Source organism: Colletes gigas, unplaced genomic scaffold (genome assembly GCF_013123115.1).
Source record: "Colletes gigas isolate AHSC1104 unplaced genomic scaffold, ASM1312311v1 Colletes_gigas_Sc00020, whole genome shotgun sequence".
Lineage (NCBI taxonomy): Eukaryota > Metazoa > Arthropoda > Insecta > Hymenoptera > Colletidae > Colletes > Colletes gigas.
Genome location: NW_025106649.1, coordinates 4,324,004 through 4,345,877, shown reverse-complemented (window position 1 = coordinate 4,345,877; position 21,874 = coordinate 4,324,004). Strand labels below are relative to the sequence as shown.

At 35.7% G+C, this 21,874-nt stretch overlaps 3 protein-coding genes across 3 annotated transcripts in view; all 3 read right to left on the bottom strand.

Moving 5' to 3' along the window:
* Positions 1–18,504, bottom strand: part of LOC122400728 — a 46,358-nt gene extending 27,854 nt beyond the window's left edge. Inside the window, exon 1 of the mRNA XM_043402336.1 lies at positions 18,380–18,504. The gene's annotated coding sequence lies outside the window, so the exon portion shown is untranslated. The remainder of the gene's footprint in view (positions 1–18,379) is intronic.
* A 224-nt stretch (positions 18,505–18,728) lies between these two features.
* On the bottom strand, positions 18,729–20,009 carry LOC122400786 (diphthine methyltransferase). Its single transcript, XM_043402446.1, has 3 exons — positions 19,400–20,009; positions 19,187–19,322; positions 18,729–19,115 (listed from the first exon to the last, which is right to left on the bottom strand). Exons 1-3 carry the CDS (start codon positions 19,998–20,000, stop codon positions 18,752–18,754), a joined length of 1,101 nt encoding a protein of 366 aa, XP_043258381.1. The 5' UTR covers positions 20,001–20,009; the 3' UTR covers positions 18,729–18,751.
* A 981-nt stretch (positions 20,010–20,990) lies between these two features.
* Positions 20,991–21,808, bottom strand: LOC122400785 (cyclin-dependent kinase 2-associated protein 1-like). Its single transcript, XM_043402444.1, has one exon. The coding sequence runs from the start codon at positions 21,623–21,625 to the stop codon at positions 21,347–21,349; it is 279 nt and encodes a 92-aa protein (XP_043258379.1). The 5' UTR covers positions 21,626–21,808; the 3' UTR covers positions 20,991–21,346.
* Between the last annotated feature and the right edge of the window lie 66 nt (positions 21,809–21,874).

Below are 21,874 nucleotides of genomic sequence, written 5' to 3'. Positions count from 1 at the left end.
GACAATTCGACGTCGGATTACGGCTTAGCGCGTCAACGTGTTTCATCGAGCTTCCCGGCCGATGCTCGATCGCATATTCGAATTCCTCCAGCAAAAGTGCCCATCGCGCTACCCGGACGCAGAGGTCTTTCTTCCTCATGGTCAGCGCGAACGCCCGACAGTCCGTGATAATTTTGAATCGAATGCCCAACAAATAGACCCGAAACTTCTTTAGGGCCCTCACAATCGCCAGGACCTCGAGCTCGTAGCTCGGGTATCGTTGCTCTGCTGGTGTGGTCTTCCCACTTGCGTAGTATACCGGGTGAAACGCGCCGTCCTCGCTGTCGCGCTGTAGCAATATCGCCCCGTAGCCGTACATAGATGCGTCGGTGTGAAGCTCTGTTTCCTTTTCGGGCCGATATACATATTCGCAAAACCGGCTTTCGGCGCAGAGCTTCCTTGAGCGACTGAAACGCGTTCTGCTCCTCCTCCCCAAATCGGAAAGGCGTATTGGCTTTTAACAGCTGTGTTAGCGGGCGTGCCATTGCCGCGTATTCCTGAATAAATTTCCGAAAATAACCAGATAGCCCAAGAAAACTCTGCACTTGCTTTATTGTTGTCGGAGTCGGGAATCGTGCCACCGCCTTCGTTTTGGTTTCGGACGGACATACCGTGCCCCCCTCCACTATATGCCCGAGGTACTCTACCCGCGTTTTAAGAAACTCGCATTTGGACCAATTAATGACCAGACCACACTCCGCTGCCCGCTTAAGTACGACCTTTAACCGTTCAGCAGCGCTTTCATAATTTTTCGCGGGCACAACTAGGTCGTCAATGTACGTTAAGACGATCTTATCTGCGATGAGGTCTCTAAAAGCGACGTTCACGAATCTCTGAAAAACGGCGGGAGAATTACATAAGCCGAAAGGCACTTTCAGAAATTCATATTGCCCATCAGGCACAACAAAGGAGGTATATTTCCTGCTCTCTGATTCGATCGACACGTGGAAAAAGGCGTTTCGTAAATCTAATGTACTGTAAACCATCGCATCGCGTAAACAATCCAGCTGATCTTCGATTAGTGGGAGGGGGTATCGGTCACGGACGATTTTCGCGTTCAAGAGGCGATAATCGACGCACAAACGCATACCACCGTCTTTCTTTTTAACGAGCACTACCGGACTCGCGTACTCCGAGAGAGAGGGTTGCACAATGCCATCGCGCATCCACTCGCTGATCTGACGATTAACCTCCTCCCTCTCGGAGGGAGATAGCCTCCTCGGACGCTGATACACCGGCTCCTCGTTCTTCACGACAATTTTCATCGTTACCCCGACATCGCGGCTTTCGACGGGTTTGTAATCGCGCACGGCCTCCTCTATTTCTTTCCGTGCCTTCGTATCTCGAACGTGCGATAGGTCGACCACGTCGCGCTCGTATTTCTGGTCCACGCATAGAATCTCGGGCGCGATGCTTTGCACGCTTGCTTGTTTCATCAACCTCATTGTTCCGTCTCTTATTAACCACTCCGCGGTATTTATAAAATCCCGCCCTAGCAAAACACCATGCCCTAGCACCCGATCCTCTACGACGTGCAACGTGGTTCCGCGCATTTCCCCATCGATCTCAATCTCCGCGTTAAACTTTCCAAGCGTACGATATTCTCGCGGACCTATACCCCGTAGCCGGATTTCCCCTGCTATCAACCGCGGCGCCCCGATGTCAAGGTACACATTTTTTCGAATTAAAGATACGTCGCTGCCCGTATCGAGGACAGCTTCCGCGACACACCCATTTACACATACATTTTTTCTAAACATCGATTCTGCAGCTTCTACGACAGCAAGGACGGTTTTCGCGGGTTGTTTTTTCGTCGGGCACTCGCGCGAAATGTGACCATAAAGATTACATTGAAAACACTTACGACCTCTGTCCTGCGCCGGGCACTTTGCTGTCGGATGCCCTCGCTCGCCGCAGCTGCCACACCTTCTCTCCAGCAAATCGGCGTTCGAGTTGAACCGTTGCAAACGCGCCTGATCCTGTAGGATGGGATCGGGTATTCCATCGATGACACAATCGATGAATTCCCCCTCGTCGATGGAAATATGATTCGCAAGGATTATCTTCTGGTGAAGGTAATCGGCGAACGTTTCCCCGCGTCGCCACATCCTCTCCTCGAACCGTCGTCTTGCTACCAGTCGATTGGGTCGTTGGTGAAACATCGCCTCCATGTACCCCAGTAAAGTTTCAAACGGCATCGTCATAAATTCAGACTTTGAATGAAACCACTCAAGCACCTTCCCGCGGAGTCTGGTCACCATAAGTACACGGCACGCATCGTCTTGTAATCCGTAAACACTGCGTAAAAGCCGAAGCTGCCTTGCCCACGTCTCAAATGTACCCTCTGAACCATTATAATTACCCAGTAGCTCCGCGATCGCCGTGATTCCCATACGGAGGGGTTCAATAGTCGTGCTCACCGTCTCCGTGCTCTTCGGCCGCGGCACGTTGCTCGTCGGTGTTGCTCGAAAAATCTGCAGCTCCCGTCTTGCCAAATCTGCTTCTCGAATGGCCACTTCCTTCTCTCTTTCCACGAGCTCCAGCCGGAGCTTTAGCAGCTCTATCTCAGCGGCCTGAGCCGGAGCGCGAGGAGTTCGTGGGCCTTCTAAGTCGTCCTTGTCCGGTACACTCTCGATGACGACCGCTGCCGCGCCGATGCCATGATCAAGTAATCTTGAAATTAATTCATTCTTCGTTCCACTCGTAGAGAGAGACTGTTCTCTAAGTATCTCCTTTAAACGTGCCGTGGTAAGATCTTGTAAATCCCTTTCATCCATTTCGTAATATTCAGTCTTCAATTATTGCTCCTTAATTCGTACCGTTGCGAATTCTGATCGTTGTCTATCCCGGACGAGCCCCCAATTGTAGGATTAAAATTGTAATTTAATCACTTAGTCAGAACTCGCGAATTAACAAATGTAGGAGACGAGTGTTTTCCGTCGTTTCGTATCGATCGTGAAGAACGGCTGAGTGATCTGAATGTGTCGACTCTAATTGAACGATTGAATGTATGAGTGCGTTGGCCATAGAGATGGAATGTTTGGAAATGTTAAGAACATTCGGGAAAGATTACCGGATGTGGAACTGGTAAGGATTGAATTGCGTGAATGTGTCGACCCTGAACGATTGCATGATTGGATGTATGAATGTATGAAGTATGGTAACGGAACGTTGTTGCGAAACGACGGGAATGTTCTGGAAACTTCTCCGGATATGGAATCGGCGGATGTTTGGGACGGGAAAGGGTTAAAAGGACGCGTCGAGAAGGCAACGGGATCTTTTGCCGGTCGATTCGACGACGAAACGATTGTACGTGACGGTGATTACGATTATAACGATTTTGTGATTACGATTATAACGATTTAGTGAATATTATTTGTTTGGTGTTTGTTCTGGTGTTAATAAAGTTCCTTGTTCCATGTTTTGTTAATTCGCGAGTTCTGACTAAGTGATTAAATTACAATTTTAATCCTACAAATATGTCTGCCTTACTTTTTTTCCAAATCATTCGTAAACTTTTTTTTTAAAGTGAAACATTTTCATATATGTGATGTACGATTTTGGCTGTGACTCACTGTACGTCGGTCTTGCCCTATCTTTGTAATTTTAATCCCGCTCGTCTGCATCTGACCTTACACTCCCTAGTATTAGGGAGTGTAAGCTAGTATAGCGACAAGCTCTTTTCTTCTATACTATTGCAGATATCGACACGGTATTTCTTACTTTACATTTTATACTGTAGGATGCTGCGAATATTCTTAATATCGCCACGCCGTTGGCTCGTTTGTCGACGCGACAGACTTTTCTTTAGCAAAGACTACCGACACTTTTGTAATTACGTCGCATTCTGGTGTGGTCTCGAACCTTTGAGGTGTCGGTGTTTTATTTAAGAGGACACGAGACAAGGAACACGAGCCCAAACGCTATCATTTATTTTATTTCTTCCCCGAATCACCCCTGCGGAAAAATTTTAATGGGAGATTCTAGAGGCCAAAATAAGACGAAAATCAAGAATAGCAATTTGTTGATTGAGGTTCGTTAAAAAATTATTAAAGTTTAAACTTCCGCCTGTACTAAAATTTTTTTCTCGAAAATGGGTAGGATTTCGGAGGTATGTCTGTTGACCAAAAATGATTATAATTGACCCCAGCAATCAAAAATAATTTTTCCAGAACGATTGGAAATTTTTTTTTCGTTAAAAAATTTAGGCACCTGTCGATTTTTCGTAAAAACTCGTTTTTTTATTTTAATAATTTTGTTTGACGCCCTACAGAAAAGTTGTCTAATACCTTTTTGTAGGTATTCATGAGCCCTACTTCAGAAAAAAGTTTCATTAAAGTATATTCACTATTGTTGGAGTTATGGCCGTTTGAAAATGAAACCATTTTTATGGGGTTTTTCTTATTTCACGGAGTTAAGGATCAACTTTTCGAATATTGTTAGATTTTCTACATATTCTTGACCAAAATGCGCGTTGTTTGCCGTTTGAAACATTAAAATCCTCCAACCGGTTCAAAAGTTATGACATTTTAAAGTTACGCATGAAATTTCAGGAAAGCATTTCTGGCCTCATGGTAGATTTTCGGTGAGGAATTTTTTTCTCGAAAATGCGTAAGGATTTCGGGGATATGTGTAATGACCAAAAATGATTGCAATCGACGCCTGCAACCGAAAATAATTTTTTCATAATGATTTGAAATTTGTTTAATTTAATTTTTTAATAACTTTTTAACGAAGCCTCAATCAACAAATTGCTATTCTTGATTTTCGTCCTATTTTGGCCTCTAGAATCTCCCATTAAAATTTTTCCTAAGTATGGCCGAACTCCCTATATGTATAGTAGTTAATCATTTCAGGCGCAAGACTAAGCAAATCTTCAAGAGAACAACACTTTACATACATAAGTACAGAGGTTATTGATTTATGCACCAATCTACCAAAAACCAATAAACTTTCTGATTCAACATTTGAAGAAAAGTTAATTGTAAAGGTAATATGATAAGGTTTAAAAAATAAAATTTGAAAAAATGTTAAGCATTCAGTACTGTTTATGCGGTCTTACTGTATCGAACGAGTTATTCCAATAAATTCACAGATAAATTCTTATATTAACGAAAAATTTCTCATTGGGATGAATTTTTCTTCGAATATTTATGGCAAATAAAATGTTAATCCTGATTTTTATCCATTATCCGTTATCTCAATAAAATTTTGTTTAGCTCTTTCGTGCATTAGACCGTTTCTAAAGGAAAAGTGTGTTAGAGTCTTCAATTCCATTTTCCCAGAAAGCTACCAATACCTTCCTTTTGTAAGCGACGAACACGTACTCTATCTCGTTGACTCTTTAAAGAAATCTGCATACTATTCACCCAGTGAAAAACGCACGTTCGAAGATTGCACTAAAGGGTGCCTCGAAGAGCATCGTGCAACCCTGTTCGTACGCTTTTTCTAGAATAAGTACTAGAACGTGTTTGAGTGTGCGTGCCTTAACTCAATTCCGCCGTGTCGGCCGTCAAATTCACCCCATGAGGCAAACAGCCGCCATATTAAACAGAAGCAACAAAGGATTTTCGCTGAGAAATCGATGTATGTATTGTTTTTCAAAACTCTCGTTTTCAAATCTTTGGGACGCCTTGTTCGTTGCAAAACATCGAGTCTCTGATTTGTTCTTAATGACAATAAAAGAGAAACATTCTTGCTTACCGAGTAGTAAATAACTTTATAAACATGGTTGGCAAAGTTGTTAGAGATATTTCCTGGTATCGATTCAAAACTAAATTTTTTCGTTTTTAATTCCTAACTCGTTGACGTATGATTTCATCACAAATAATTCTTCAAATGTATACCATTTTTTATTTACAGACTGTTATTCTGCGAGAAAGAAAGAAGAAATTTGTTATCAGACTTCATCTTAAAAGGATAAATTTAGAAAAATAGAAAGTTTCAGAATCGCTAGTCTCAAAGTAGAGGATGCAAAATTAATGTTTGTTTTTCACAATCTTCTGAGTTGCAGCGTACTTTTCCTTTAGATTGTTTTTAATCCCTAAGTGTAGTTCTATCAATTTTACAATTACTTTTAAGATTTTTCTAAAATAGCTAACTTTGGATTTGTATTGTTTTTTAACTCACCGATTCAATTGTATTATAATAAATATATGAATAAACGTACTATTGAAAATATACTTCTCTTGCCCGTTGATAACGATTGTTTGGTTTAAATGATGAATTAACTACGATAAATGTATTTTGTAAAATAGTAGCTTAGAAATACAAAGCTTCGAAACTTGCTACAAAAATAATATAAAAATACATGGCTCTAGAAATAAAATAAATGTAAAAGCACTTTCATCGAATACCATTAATAATGTGAAACAAACACTAAAGAGTGTATAGAATGGCTAGTTAATGTAAATACAGCAAATGAGCATTCGAAGCAACAGTCACTGGTGAGACAAATTAGTGTAACCGCTAGTAATTATACAAGATCACTGAAACTTTTACATTCATGCAAGCATAATACACCGCGCGGAAGGAAACAAAACCGTGCGAAGTGAACTACCGGTAGATAAGAGTGCGTTAAATGTATTCTATTCTCTGTATGATTACATTTCTACATTGCTATTCTTAGAGTATTAAAAAAGAACGTTATTTTTATACATTTTCATATGAAAAAACGATTTTCAAGTAATTTAGGTGGATCACCCTGTACAACGTTCTGGTTCACAGACCGTGAACTTGATCTACTCGCGGCGCACCACTACCAGAGAGTTATTAGACTGAGAAAAACCAGCCCTCTCATCGTTATCCAAGTAAAAAAGGAACGGGTTTGGGAGACCCTCTTGACCCTAGCGTACTATGACTAAGCAAGCTTAGGATTCTTACAGCTGTCTATAGACAGCTCCCTCAAAGATGTAACCCTCACGTTTTGTTAATATCGACTCGTACACTCCACGATAAAAAGATAATACACTACGTAATTTTGTGAATTTTCGTAAATGTCATTGAATACTAATGGTTCTAACATTACATACCAATTTTTAGTTAAAACTAAACTATTTTTGTTCGGTATAAACGTTGCCCATTTTGTTCGCTGACTTAAATTACATTTGTAAACATAAACATCAAAATGATAGCACAGTTTCAAAGTGTTTCAAATCGTCGAACTGTTCATACCATATAATACTTAATATTGTATTAGTACCGTGTTTGTTTCGGTAATGAGATCTTGTGAAATTAACGGAAATTTTTCGTAGCGAAAAACCGAACAGTTATAAAGTAGCAACATCTTAGAATTTGAGGAAAGAAGGTTGCTTTATTTTTTAAATTGCAAAATTGGAAAATCGTAATCTTAAAGTGTTTTATGATGTCTTAAAAAATATAATGAACCATTTTGCAATTTTAAAAAAGACATTAAATTGTGTTGCTGCTGCGAAGGAAATAACAGAACCCAAAAGCAATATATTACGTTGCTTCGCAAATTTGTAAAAGTTATGTTTATATGGCGTGCTACCTTTTTGTCGCGGAGTGTAGTTTTATGTAGCGACGTTTGGAGTACCAAGGTCAATGCCTATAGTAGGGGTGATGAACTTCCCCGTCGAGAGTCACGGGAGTCCCACTATCAGCCAACTAATTCTCCCACCATCAGATTTATCACTTAGATACTCAGCAAGCCTTCGTTCAACGCTGTAGAGTATAGAACTGCCCCCAATTAGGCATAGTGGGGGCAGTTTTTCTACGCATGCGTAGAACATGAAAGTAGAGGAAGGAGCCACAACTGACTCCCGAGTCACCAGTTCGTCACCCCTGGCTTATAAAAGTATACACAGGGATTTCACTAGTACCAGGGGATTATCAAACTCAAAATAATTAACCTTTTTACTCCAGTCTCGGGAATACACGTTTGATATTAACGTGCAATGGCTCTAATGATGTTTTCTTTTGGTTTCTTCTTACCGACAGAGTGTATAGATCACCTTTCCCAGAGACGCACCCTTACGTTTCATTAATAATGAAAAAACTGTCCGACAACACTTTCTGATAAGTCAAACACGCCTGTTGGCGAAGACTAGAAGTTTCTAATGAAATCCCAATGTTCCATTGAAATTCGAGTACCTACACGGGCATTCATATTACGAAGGAGTTAAATAGCTTCGAGCGGCAAGCAATGGCTTTACTATCGTGCGGAAAGAGAATCGGTCTACTCGTTCAAACAGGACCAGCTCGGTGGAAACGACACTTAAATCCAGTCTGCTCTTTCAATGCATTCAGCGTGTCGTTTACGCTCACGTTACTTTTCTCCTCTTTTTCTATCTGTAGTTTACACGTCGTGCAGCCGATTCTTTCTCCCTCTCAACCATTGCTGTTCTGCTGCTTGTCCACATATAACGTTACGTTGCGTTGTTAAGGGCCCATTATCCAATCTACAACGAAATACATACAGTGCCGAACAAAATTATTGTCACAGGCTACGTTTTATAATGCATTCGCCCGTAAATTCCGACATTTTTATCAGAATTTTTTTTACACCGATTCAACATTTTCAAACAAAATTAAATTAAAAACTGATTTATCTACGAATAGCTAAAAGAGAGCAAGTGCCCATTTGCCCCACCCTGGTTAGGACCTTAGACTGCAAAACAGTCATAGTCTGGACTTACGTACTAACAATTGGTTCCAAAATAGTAAGTCGAGACAAACATAATATATTAATATTGTATTAGATTAAGAGATAGGTTTTTCATTTTTTGATAAAAGCGACTAGGGAATTAATGTTTAGCGTATATGTAGTTATATTTATAATTATAACATATATAAATTAAACACGTGAATATTTGAACAAACGTCTATCGTGTTGTTATTAGAAACAACGTAAGTCAGGGTGTGACTACTTTTGTTGGGCACTATATGTATGTACACCGGCACCACTTTCATACAGTCGTCGACGTGCTGACGTTTACGTCCCACGCTCCTCTGCTCTGCAGAGGCATCCGGTGAATCACGCATATTAATATTACCAACTTATCGTAATTTCCTTATCAACGTTCAATGAGACTATCTTTAGTTTTGAACGAGTCTATTCTTAGTTCTCTTTAGACTAAATCAAAGATATTTCTTGAGATGTAATACAGTGTACAGTTAGATATAAACACATTTTTCAACCAATGATCGTATATTTTTCATGTTTCCTAAAAGAACCGATAATATTTGTTGTACTATGGTTTCTTGGCTAGTGGACTCATTAGCCCATATTTGTTTCAATACGAGGAAGAATGTATAAATGTAACTGTTACTGGTGAGCATTACCATTCAATGATTTTATCTTTTCTTTGGCGAAAATTGCGTGGATTTGATTTGTCTGAGATGTGATTTCAACAAGATTACGCTACATGCCGACCTTCTACTCAAACTATTGTTCTATTGAAATCTGGCCATCAACGGTAGACGCCTAGGATCGTGCCACGTAACATACTGGGGTGCATTCTGAACTCTTAAAAAGCGTGTAGGTAGGTATAGGGTCTAGTATAACAATGTCACCCTCAGAGCTTGAAGGTGTACCCTCAAATGGCGAGGGTCGCCAACTACTTTTGAATTACGCTAGATTGTACGGGCTCAGAAAATCAGCTGGGGTGACGACTGGTCTACTGCAGCTGTAAGGCGTCGAAAATACTTCTCATCTCTCGTCCTAATATATCATGTTTCTTGCAGATAGTGCAAAATCACAATTCTCACAAACTAATATTTGTATCATCAACAAATTGGTATTCTTGAGTTTCGTCTTATTTTGGCCTCTAGAAACTCCCATTAAAATTTTTCTCAGGGGTGACCGAACACCCTGTATACAGGGTGTGTTTGGTGACCTCTATTCTAGAGGCCAAAATACGATGAAAATCAAGAATATCAATTTGTTGATGGAGGCTTCGTAAAAAAGTTATTAACATATAAAGTTCTACCCGTACTGAATTTTGTTCACGAAACCGCAACCGAAAATAATTTTTCCAGAACGATTTGAAATTTTTTTTTTCGTCGAAAAATTTCATACCTTTTCTAATTTTTTTCTAGAAAGTGGGTAGGATTTTGGAATTATGTCTATTCACAAAAAATAATTGTAATTGACTCCCACAACCGAAAATAATTTTTCCAGAATGATTTGAAATTTTTTTTTTCATCGAAAAATTTAGGCACCTAATTAGATTTTGGGTAAGGAATTTTTTTCTCGATAATGCCTAGGATTTCGGGGTTATGTGTAATGATCAAAAATGATTGTAATTGGCACCCGCAACCGAAAATAATTTCTTTAGAACGATATGACAAATTTTTTTTTATAGAAAAATTTCTGCACCTACTCGATATTTTTTCTCAAAAGTGGGTAGGATTTCGGTGGTACGTATATTCACCAAAAATGATTGTAATTGATCCCCGCAACCGAAAATAATTTTTCTAGAACGATTAGAAATTTTTTTTTTCGTCGTATAATTTCACACCTTCTCGAATTTTTTTCTAGAAAGTGGGTAGGATTTTGGGGTTATGTCTATTCACAAAAAATAATTGTAATTGACTCTCGCAACCGAAAATAATTTTTCCAGAATGATTTGAAATTTTTTAATTTAATCATTAATAACTTTTTAACGAAGCCTCAGTCAAGAAATTGATATTCTTGATTTTCGTCTTATTTTGGCCTCTAGAATCTCCCATTAAAATGTTTACTAGAAGTGGCCGAACACACCCTGTATATTTGCTGAAAAATTTGTTACTTACAGTAAAACTCTGTTATAACTAAAGAGCAGGCTATTCTAACATTTTATACGTGTTAAAATATAATGAATGAACATCCAATATTAGTCAAACGTTTTAATACTCAAATATTTGAATTATATTCGTCGGATATTAAAGAATCATTATTCGTAATTATTTCCCTAGAAGATCTATAAAAGACCCGTTGGCTCGCGGAACAAATCGATTCTCATAGAAATACACCACCGTTTCTTGGATCAACCGTGAAGTGGTACCCATTAATGGTTGCAAAGTTCTGACTGGCATGCACGGGTTCTTCATCTTTCCAAGTCCGTGTTCTCTCTTTTTCGGGTTTCGCATGGTTCGCTTTGGCTCCCAGGAAAATCGACGACGGCCTCGTTGCGGCCACAGAAAAAGAAAGGAAGAGGACAATATCGGTTTTCCCACTGAAACAGTTGGAAGCGTCCGCGTTTTACGGTTGTTCGTTTTCGCAAAAATCTTTCCTTGGGCTGAAATAAAACTGCGAAATGTCCTCGACCAGCCAGGAATGAGATAAAAAAATAATTTAAAATTTCGATTACAAATTTGAATAACGACCTTATCTACTTATAACTTGTATTAAAATATGATGAGAATATCAGAATCACGGTTCTTTCGCAAATAACATTAACAGATAATTCGTCCCTACTATTTGCGGTGTTACAAATTAGACAAAAGTTACGATTACTGTGATCGCACGGTAACTATCATCCAATCAGAGTATAATCATAATTGTAAATCTTTAAAGCGTAGCAAATGTAATCAGATTACATTTTGCCCAACTTTGAAATTAGATAACGATAAAGTAATTTTCTAGATACATACTTCGATATTCCGAATTACTCACAGTATTCCAAACATGCTGCACTTCTCTATTATTCCTATTTGTAGAGAACCAACGGATAGTGTTCACAATTTTTTTAAATCTAGCTGGCTAGTAATGATTTTCGATAATAGTATCGAATGTTTGAAATTTTTCAGCGATCTCGCGAAAGGCCGGTGACCCGCTTTCGTACGTAAATAGACGTTTCTTCGAATTTTCTACCGGCGTTGCAGTCAAACAATTGCGTAATGGAGTCACACGATTTTGGCTACGATGTGTACCCATCCCAGGTTTCAGTGTTTTATCTCAATGACCGTCTATTTTTTATAATATTATAGTATTACAAGAAATACTCTTACAAGGGAACCTTAGAGTCGTGAAAATTGCTTTTGAAAAAATAGCAGGTGTAAGTTATAGTATACATATACCTAGTATCAAAAAACCCTAATATGTTTCTTCACAATGAGCCATCGTTTTCGAAATATTTTGATTTAAAGTTTGGTACGCACATGATAAAAAAATTACTTAAAATTTTGCAAAATAAGATTTGATTAAGACTAACAAAGTGGTGAGTTCGAATCCCCGCCATGTTACTTTGCTTCCTTTTTTTCTTTTATTATTTTGAAATGCAAAAATACATATATTTTATTTGTTACGCATATATAACGTAAATATTAAAGCGAACAATTCTTTAATTTGTAATACCAAGAATAGTAGTAAGTACAGTAGTAAAGTATCATTATATTTATATCATAATCATTATCAAGTAAATTCTGTATTTGGAATATGTTCGAAAATCATAAGCGTCGATACTCATTGATACGAATGACTAATACAGAATTTATTTGATAATAACCAAAACGAATTATTATTAATATAGAAAAATATATGCAACATGCAATAACATTTTACTACTGTATGACATATACAGGGTGTTCGGCCATTCGTTGAAAAAATTTTAATGGGAGATTCTAGAGGCCAAAATAAGACGAAAATCAAGAATATCAATTTCTTAATTGAGGCTTCGTTAAAAAGTTATTCAAAAATTAAATTAAAAAATTTTAAATCATTCTGAAAAAATTATATTTGGTTGCTGGGATCACTTACAATCATCTTTCGTTAATACACTCACCCCGAAAACGTACCCACCTCCGAGAAAAGAATTCGGGTAGGTGCTTGAATTTTTCGGTGAAAAAAATTTTTTTCAAATCGTTCTAAAAAAATTATTTTCGGTTACAGGGGTCAATTACAATCATTTTAAGTCATTACATATATCCCCGGAATCTTACGCATTTTAGAGAAAAAAATTCCTTACCGAAAATCTAATGTCAGGCCAGAAATGCTTCTGCGAATCTTTAAAATGTCATAACTCCTGAACGGATTGGACGATTTTAATGTTTCAAACGGCAAACAACGCGTATTTTAGTGTAGAATATATAGAAATTCCAAAAATATCCGAAAAGTTGTTCCTTAACCCCGTAAAATGAGAAAAATCCCATAAAAATGGTTCAATTTTCAAACGGCCATAACTCCGACAATAGTGAACATGTTTCAATGAAACTTTTTTCTGAAGTAAAGCTCACGGGTACCTACAAAAAAGTATTAAACAACTTTTCTGTAGTGCGTCAAACAAAACTATTAAAATAAAAAAACTAGTTTTTAAGAAAAATCGACAGGGGTAGATTTAAAAAACTATAAAAAAAATAAAAATCTATTGCCTAAATTTTTCGACGAAAAAAAAATTTCCAATCATTCTGGAAAAATTATTTTTGGTTGCGGGGGTCAATTTCAATCATTTTTGGTCAATAGACGTACCCCCGAAATCCTACCCACTATTTAGAAAAAAATTCGAGTATGTGTGAAATTTTTCGACACAATTAAAAAATTTCAAATCGTTCTAAAAAAATTATTTTTGGTTGCTGGGGTCAATTATAATCATTTTTGGTCAATAGACATACCTCCGAAATCCTACCCATTTTCGAGAAAAAAATTCAGTACTGGCGGAAGTTTAAACTTTAATAACTTTTTAACGAAGCCTCTATCAACAAATTGCTATTCTTAATTTTCGTCTTATTTTGGCCTCTAGAATCTCCCATTAAAATTTTTTCCCAGGGGTGGCCGAACACCCTGTATACATAATAAATAAAATATATTTTTGCATTTTATTATGATAAAGGAAAGAAAGAAAGTAACTCTGTGAGGATTCAAACCGGCTACCAAAAGCTTCTAGTAGCTACTTGCTCTACCGTCTTAACCAAAACTTGTTCTGTAAAGTAAAAAGTAATTCTTTCACTACATACACACCAAACTTTCCGTAGGATCATTGGGAAGAAAGTTATTAGGATTTTTTTATATTAAGTATGTACTATAACTTGCACCTGCTATCGTTCCAGAAGCAATTTCCATGGCTGTAAGGCCCCCTTGTTAGAATAATTGCTACTGCGTTCGAAATGTGATGTCGAGTCACATTAGGACCGCAAATGGTTAAACTCAAACTTCTCAAAAACTAAGGCCTATTGTGACAAGTTCTTGTATTTTGTGACAGTAGGTGTACACTAGAACTTGCATCTTATACTCTCATTCCAAAAACGATTGAACATCCTTTTCTTCTCCACGTTAGCCTATAAAAACCAACAACTTGAAAAGTGGAAGGATTAGGAAATTAAATGGTGCATCGTTTAGATTGTGTCTAATGTCTCAACATTTCGTCTTCCAATAGTATAGTCCGGGCCACAATATAGCGAAGTCGTAAACTAAACTCTTGAGGCTGAATGTCTTTTTATGTCCGTAACTGCACTATCTTTTTTCATTTTCTACATGCATATATTATAAACAGGTAAATTAAGATATTAAAGACTGTTACGATACCTCTAAAAATAGCTTTCTAAAAATGGCGACACCAGATAAAACATTTCTTTGTACGGCCCTTACTATGGTCTAAGGCCCTTGGCTGCTCGTATTTCTGTCAATTCACTTGTTTCGGGAGCTGAAACGTATAAACTTTGACACCTACTTGAATATACGACCTCGCTATATTGTGGCCCGGACTATACATTTATTTTACTATTATCCGGACGTTACAGATAAGCTATACATGCTCGAAGAGATCTGAAACGTCGCGGAATCTCCAGGAGGCATCGGCTGGGAATGAATCGTCTCGATGACACGTGTCCCGGTCGGCGCACACGTGACAACGACACAAGTATCCACGAGGATGCAACGACGCAAAGAACATCGGAAAAAAGCAGAAAAAAGGGGACATTATGACGCGCGAAGGATGTGAAGCAGGATGCATCGAGTGCGTAATTGCGCTGGACGGTTGCATGAACAATTGGTCACGAAATACCTGCACACTTTAGCTTATTCTCTTCTTTCTTTTTCACCCTAATAGAAATTCAGACGAACCATTGATAATCTTTGACTTTCAGGTAGCCTTTCAGTGATGGTTGGTTTGTATACAAAGTGATTCTAGAAACTAGAACAACCTGTAGCTCTTTGTTTTCCACCCAATGAACAGTGTGTCCAACAATGAATAAAAATAAAAATAACTCAAGTCTATGTTTTACAAATTCTTATATCTTAAAACACTGATAAAGAAATGTAGATTTTAATACTATCCATTAGTTTTATTGAATTTTTCAATTTGTTGACAAAAATAATACCAAAAATTTATTATAACTTTTGGTATATTTTTTTTTTAAATACATGCCATTTACCGAATGTTTGTGTTTTCAATATTTAACACTGTAGCACCTTTCAAGTTTTTGAATAATTTTTTCACAATATTAACAATTCATCTCAATTTTTTGGCGTTAAATATTTATCAACTTTGAATCGAGTTATAAGGAAAATAATAATAAATATCTCCTTGACTTTTGTATATATTTAACATAAAAAGATAAATTAAATTTTAATTTAACATCAATTTTAACAACCCAAATTTGTCCGAAATGAAAAAAATAATAAAAATCATTACTAATATGTCTATAATTTAACTACACGGTATTATGATTTGATATACAAAGTAGGCATCACTTTATCAATTATTACAAGAAAAAAACTGATAAATGATACAACATATATATATTACTTTACATAAATTATTATTTCATGGAATTGATATTATTTGAAGTTTAGTAATACTCAGCAAAAAATATGTGAAGTCATGGAGGCTGATTATAAAGCAATACCCATAAAAATTCTAGAGAAATTTTTAAGAAGAATTAACTTAATTCACTGTTTATAAATTCTGATCGAATACTGTTAAAATAAATAGAGAATCATCCAATGCAAGTAGCAATACCTAATCCAAATCATAATTGGAATTAATATAATTTCAGTAATATAAAATTGTTTTCCATGTTTTGTATTTGAATCAAAACAAAAAAAGAAAAAATGTTACACAGGTGCAAAGTTATGAATTTGAAAAAATTTTGAAATAAAAATTCGTAAACTTGCAAATAGAAATTTTAAATATTTACTTTCCTTGCATATACTTTGCCTGGAAATACCTTAAAACGTACATCCTCGATTCTTTTCTGTCTAATATAGATTGTATCGGAGATGCCAGACCTAGCCAATGACGAAATCGTTAATTTTAGAACAAAACATTTACTAGAATTGAAGTTTAACTTAAAAAATCTCAGAATTCGTGGTTCCTTGAGAAAAAACTTATATTCGTCCTATGAAACGATCTATGCAAGATTTAATCTAGATAAAATATTTAAGCTACTCAGAATATTCTAATACTGATTGTAAAACATTGAGTCAATTAATTTTTAAGAACGTTATTCTGGAAAAAAAATTCATGAGCTCTATTAAACCACTAAAATGAGTCTGTGGAATAAAAAGCACTGACGTAGAGGATTAGTGGTTTTCGTACATACATATTTACCATCGATAAAATTTACTTGAACATACACAGACTTGTGAAATCTAATATTTTTATCAAAAATGCCGCTGGAACAATTATTTATTAAAATTATAGCAGATACTTTGTTGTCTCTATATCGTCCTACTCATTCTACCATTCCATTTTCATGTGATAACGTTGGCACAGCATGAAATCGATTAAACCGTATACTACACACGTACAAACACAAACACCTACGTATGCGATGAGACACACATCACCGTGAAACATACGAGAGAATCGAGATCCTTTTTCTTAATTTTCACGAAGAACGACAAATGCTGTGGAAGGTTTGAAAAGACAACGCCCTGTTTTCATTGAGTAGAAAGATTAATAAACTTTAGCTACCGTAAGTAATATAACCTTTAATCACTGACTATATCCTGCTTGTCCTTGATTTCATAATCTCTGAACACACTAATACCTGACAAAAAGGAAATGTGGCTTCACTATATATATAATCCTGCACACCACCTTTTCGCGCGGTTAATTCAAATCGATTAGTCGGTCGAAAAAAGAAATCATATTAAGGTGGTCTTTAATTCTCATGATCAATGCCCATAATTTATTTTATTATCTTTATTAATTTCTTTAGTTTACTTTTACAGAAATTCTGCACGTCTTAACATTAGAACCACACACTTTTAATAGTTAACTTCCTGTTAACTGAACAAATACTAATAAAAAATTTCGAAGTTCAAAACAATTAAAAATCTGTCGAAGTGAAATAGTCACGAAATTAATTTCAAAATCCTAGTGTAAACGCCATTTATTCAATTAGGTAGTTTTTAAGTGTTAAACAACGGGTAAATAATAGTAAAAAAAAAAAACGAATAACGGTCGAGACCGTTAGATCGTGTATGAATTAATGATCAAAAGCTGCAGAGAATAATTAATATGCTGTTGAGTAACGTTTACCGAGTCTAACAAGAAGTGTAACTGTCAAACGAGTTTCACGCTCGACACTAATACATTCAAAGAATAAAGAAACGCACTATACCGTGGTCCAATTTCCTCTTTCAATTATATGTATTTGCATTAATTCCGAGACAATGAGACGTAGATGTGACACGAAGAACTTTTAAACTTGGCGTTGATTTATGGGTAATGGTTGATCTGAATTCTTATTTCACCCCACCTTGTGCAAGCAAACGATTGAACGACATTGCAATGGCACTGTGAACGTTTTTCCAAAACACATATCACAACACTCGTTCAGAATAACATGTTGAGTAAAATGAATTTTATTCGAATCGTTGTGTAAATAAAGTACGGGTACAACTGGTACAAAATTGTTTTCGATAATCAATTAAATGAACATTAAATAGTGTAAACGTAGGCTATCAAAAGAATTCATTCGATTGTAGAATAACATTTTAATTAAACGTTGTAACACGACAAACCGTAGAATGTCGACGATTAGAAACTACTTCAAACTGCACAACGATCGTGTACGGGTGAATGCGGTAATGAGTATTATGAATCGATGGTCCAGCGACAGACTGGAAACTCGATTAAATTCTCTACAAACAGTCTCGCTAATGACAAAGAAATCAAATCGCTGTTCTACCATCTTCCAACAAACATATCGTGGCAAATAATGTATTCTAACCTTGATGCCATGCTCTTCCGCACGAAGGGATTTACGAAAAGAGTTACGGGAATTTTGCAAGGATACGCGCCAAATCTTTTCTAGGTCATTCCACAGGGACAGGATATGCACTGTTCTACAGCTGATTTTATTTGTCGCGGCGAGAAAAATTCATAATGCCATGAGACACGATCAAAAACGAAAGACTTGGACGAAATTTTAAACGAAACGTGCATGTACTTACTGCGACTGGTCAGTGATAATTTACCGCGGAATTGCACGCGAACTCGTCACAGTAATCACAGCATTGACACCATGCCAAAACAGCCCCTGCGAACGACTGATTTTTATCGAACTGGCCGCGGCGAAATGCAGCTCGCACTTCAACATTGCCATCTTCCAGCAAGCCCTGTAACTATTCTATGTCCATCGAACAGCTACGTCGAGATCCCTAATTTTATTCGCGCATGCGCAGTATTTTATTAAATCAACTAATTATCATTAACAAAAGAACAAAATAAAATTAAATGGTAACACGTGTATTCAAATTAATTAAAGAAAAAAGGATAATACGTTGACAAAATTATACGTTTTCATTCTTTTATTAAAAATGTTTTTAATCGTTATTTAAATACGTCACAGATAATTTTAAAACGTGATCGTAGAAGGAGCAGGTACCGATCAGAGAGACATTTTGTACTTCCGTACCGAGTATTTGTTTTGCAATTTCTGCACTGTTTAAAAAGGACCAATCGCATCCATACGCTATACTTTCGTGCTCGTTATATTCACCAATAACAGATGGTGCATCTGTTCTCTCGCAGTCAATTATTCTAAAACCGCCATACATGCAAGCGGCAAGCAAATATTTTCGTGTAAAAGGATCCCATTTCAAACGCCACACACCACCACCAAGATTGGTTTCCGAAACGGGTCGTTTTAAATGTCTTGTATCCCATAGTCTCAACGTTTCATCGTAACTGAAAAATTGTAAATAAACAGTCAAAAATTATAACTGCTGTTAAATTATTATACTATTCCGATACGCCACCTTCCAGTTGATAATAAAAACTCTTTCTTTGCGTTACTATGAATGCTCGTAACGCCAGCACCATGAATTTTGCTCAAAATTATAGGATATGTACCCATTCTTGTATCAAAACTTTGGAATTTACAGTCATCGCCACCTTAAGTGCAATCGATTTGTTAAAAAATATTTAAGTAATAGTTTCTTAGCGATAGTTTTAAGATAATTATTTCGTACCAGTATATATCACATTTGTGTCCCAATAATCAAAAACAGCAATCCAAGCTTCAAATTTGTGCATAGGCCACAAATTAATTACGTTAAGTTCATTTTCGTTTATTTCAAACAATGTTACGAATCCTTTTGAATCGCTGACTACAATTTTTGAATGCGAATCGTTATTATCCATCCATCTTCCAGTACACCAATCTAAAGATAAGGCAATTACTTCCTCATCGTGCGAAATTTTTTTCTCCGTTAATAATTGTAAAGCTTCTTTTCCTTCATCGTTTTTTAATTGATATACTTGTAAATAGCCTAATGAATTGACAACGCCTAATAAAATTTTATTTTGATATATAACATGCGCCCATTTCATATCTAATACAGCAGGTACTTCTAACTTTTGTAACAGGACTAGACATCCATTGTCCACAACACGAAACATGTAGATTCGTCCTAGGCGTTTCAATGCCTCCGATTCGTCCAATGTTGCTTCATTCTCTTTTATTAACTGGTATGTTCCACATACAAATATATCTTTGAAAGAATTTGCTGGGCACCATTCGATAGAGTCAGCAGAAAATTCAGTATCAAAGCTATCCAAAGTGTGGAACATGATCGTTTCATTAATCTGTAACATACAATCTTTTGGTTCATAAATACGCACTTTTTACATAAAGGCAAGATTAAATTTAGATATTTATAAAGTATGAAGGATACAACCATTTTAAAAGAGGTATTATGGGAATAATACAGAAATATCTTTATTTGTACTATAAATATTACAATTAATGGAAATTATATAAATATGACATACAATTTTTAATGTATTACAAATTCGCAATTGTTTGTTTGAATACAGACATGTATAATTATATATTATTTTCAATGATGTTTATTAGTATTATTATTAAAAACATGAAATAGAATTTATTTAAAAACATCTCGTGCAAAATTTACTTTTGTAAGAATTTAAAAAATTTTAATAAATATACATTGAACTCATGTAACTTACATACTTATGCTGAAAATACGACATTCATAAATTGTATTGTCATATATATAATGAACATCTTGGTCAAAAGAATATTGTTATCATTGAGATCATATCACCAGGAACAATACATGGTCATTGGTTAACTTTTTCTTAAGAGTAGTAATACAATTCTGAGCAAATTTAAGTATCATAGGAACTTTGTTTCTTCATTCTCACGTTTTAAATATTTTCACAATACTTAGTAATTCAAATATACAGCATTATGATTACAGCACTCTTACTACAAATATATACTATACTTATATTAATATCATTTAGATTCTTTATTGAATACTTATTTCTATAATATTTGGGAAGCATGTTTGTACTATCAATAATCCATGTAAGGATACTTTAGTTTGTTTTAATAGATATTAAAAAACGTTGTTCTAACAAAGGACTCGTGTATATTTGTACTTGTGTTTAAATCCGATAAAATGTATCAGATCAATGTTTCAAAATAAATTAGTTATGCTTAAAAGAGCAATGTTTACAAAACATTTCATATTGATTGTTTGTACAAAATCAATTATATTCTGTAATTTTAATAAATTATTACATTTAGTGGCTATATCATTGTACTCTTTGGCAGTGTAGAAACTAATAAGTAACTTTTTAAAATATAAAATAAATATTACGATGACATGCATTTTAAATATGTTTATAAAAATACAAAGATGTGCAAACATCTTTTTTTGAATTATGCTAGATTTCCAATTAATGACCATTATCATGTGGTTCAAACCTGAGGTAGGTAAATTGGCACTCTGGTTCTCGCATTTCACACAATTGGTTCGGACAATTTCATTTTTAATAATAGTATGTTATAAGTTTGTGCTTTTATCATTATTTATATCTAAGTACTTTTGGAATACTTGGTCAGTTAAAATTGAACGATATGTATCAAATTATATAAAATACGTATTTTACTGACGAGCACTTTTCTCAGTCTCGACTAGACACTCTCTAACTAAAATACGTGCATGTACGATACCACGTTTAATTTTTTCAGCAGAAGTACGACTGCCAGCATAGGTAGGTCGAACTTCGTGACCAAGTTCTTCTATGACATTAAGTAGCTGTATATATTTTGATTGGCCAGGTACAGAAGGAACAGTTTGCTGTAGGGCTCTTGGATTTGGTACACTCAGTAACGGCTCTGTGATCTTTGTTGAAACTTCTACATTTCCTCGTTCTTCTTCCATCTTCTAACTTTTTCTTAAATAAATATCCTAACAAATAATTTATGAAAGAGATCTAAATTATAAATAACCAAATATTGCAAAATAACTCTTACAATTTGATTAATATATCAATTTCATTGGGTAAATTTTATATTTGATTGAAAACTTGAGCAAAATTTAACTAGAGAAAACGAGAACCTTTGAGTCTTGTACGTTTCATATATTTCCGCATAATCTTTGTAATACAAGATTAAGGAATTCATAAATATA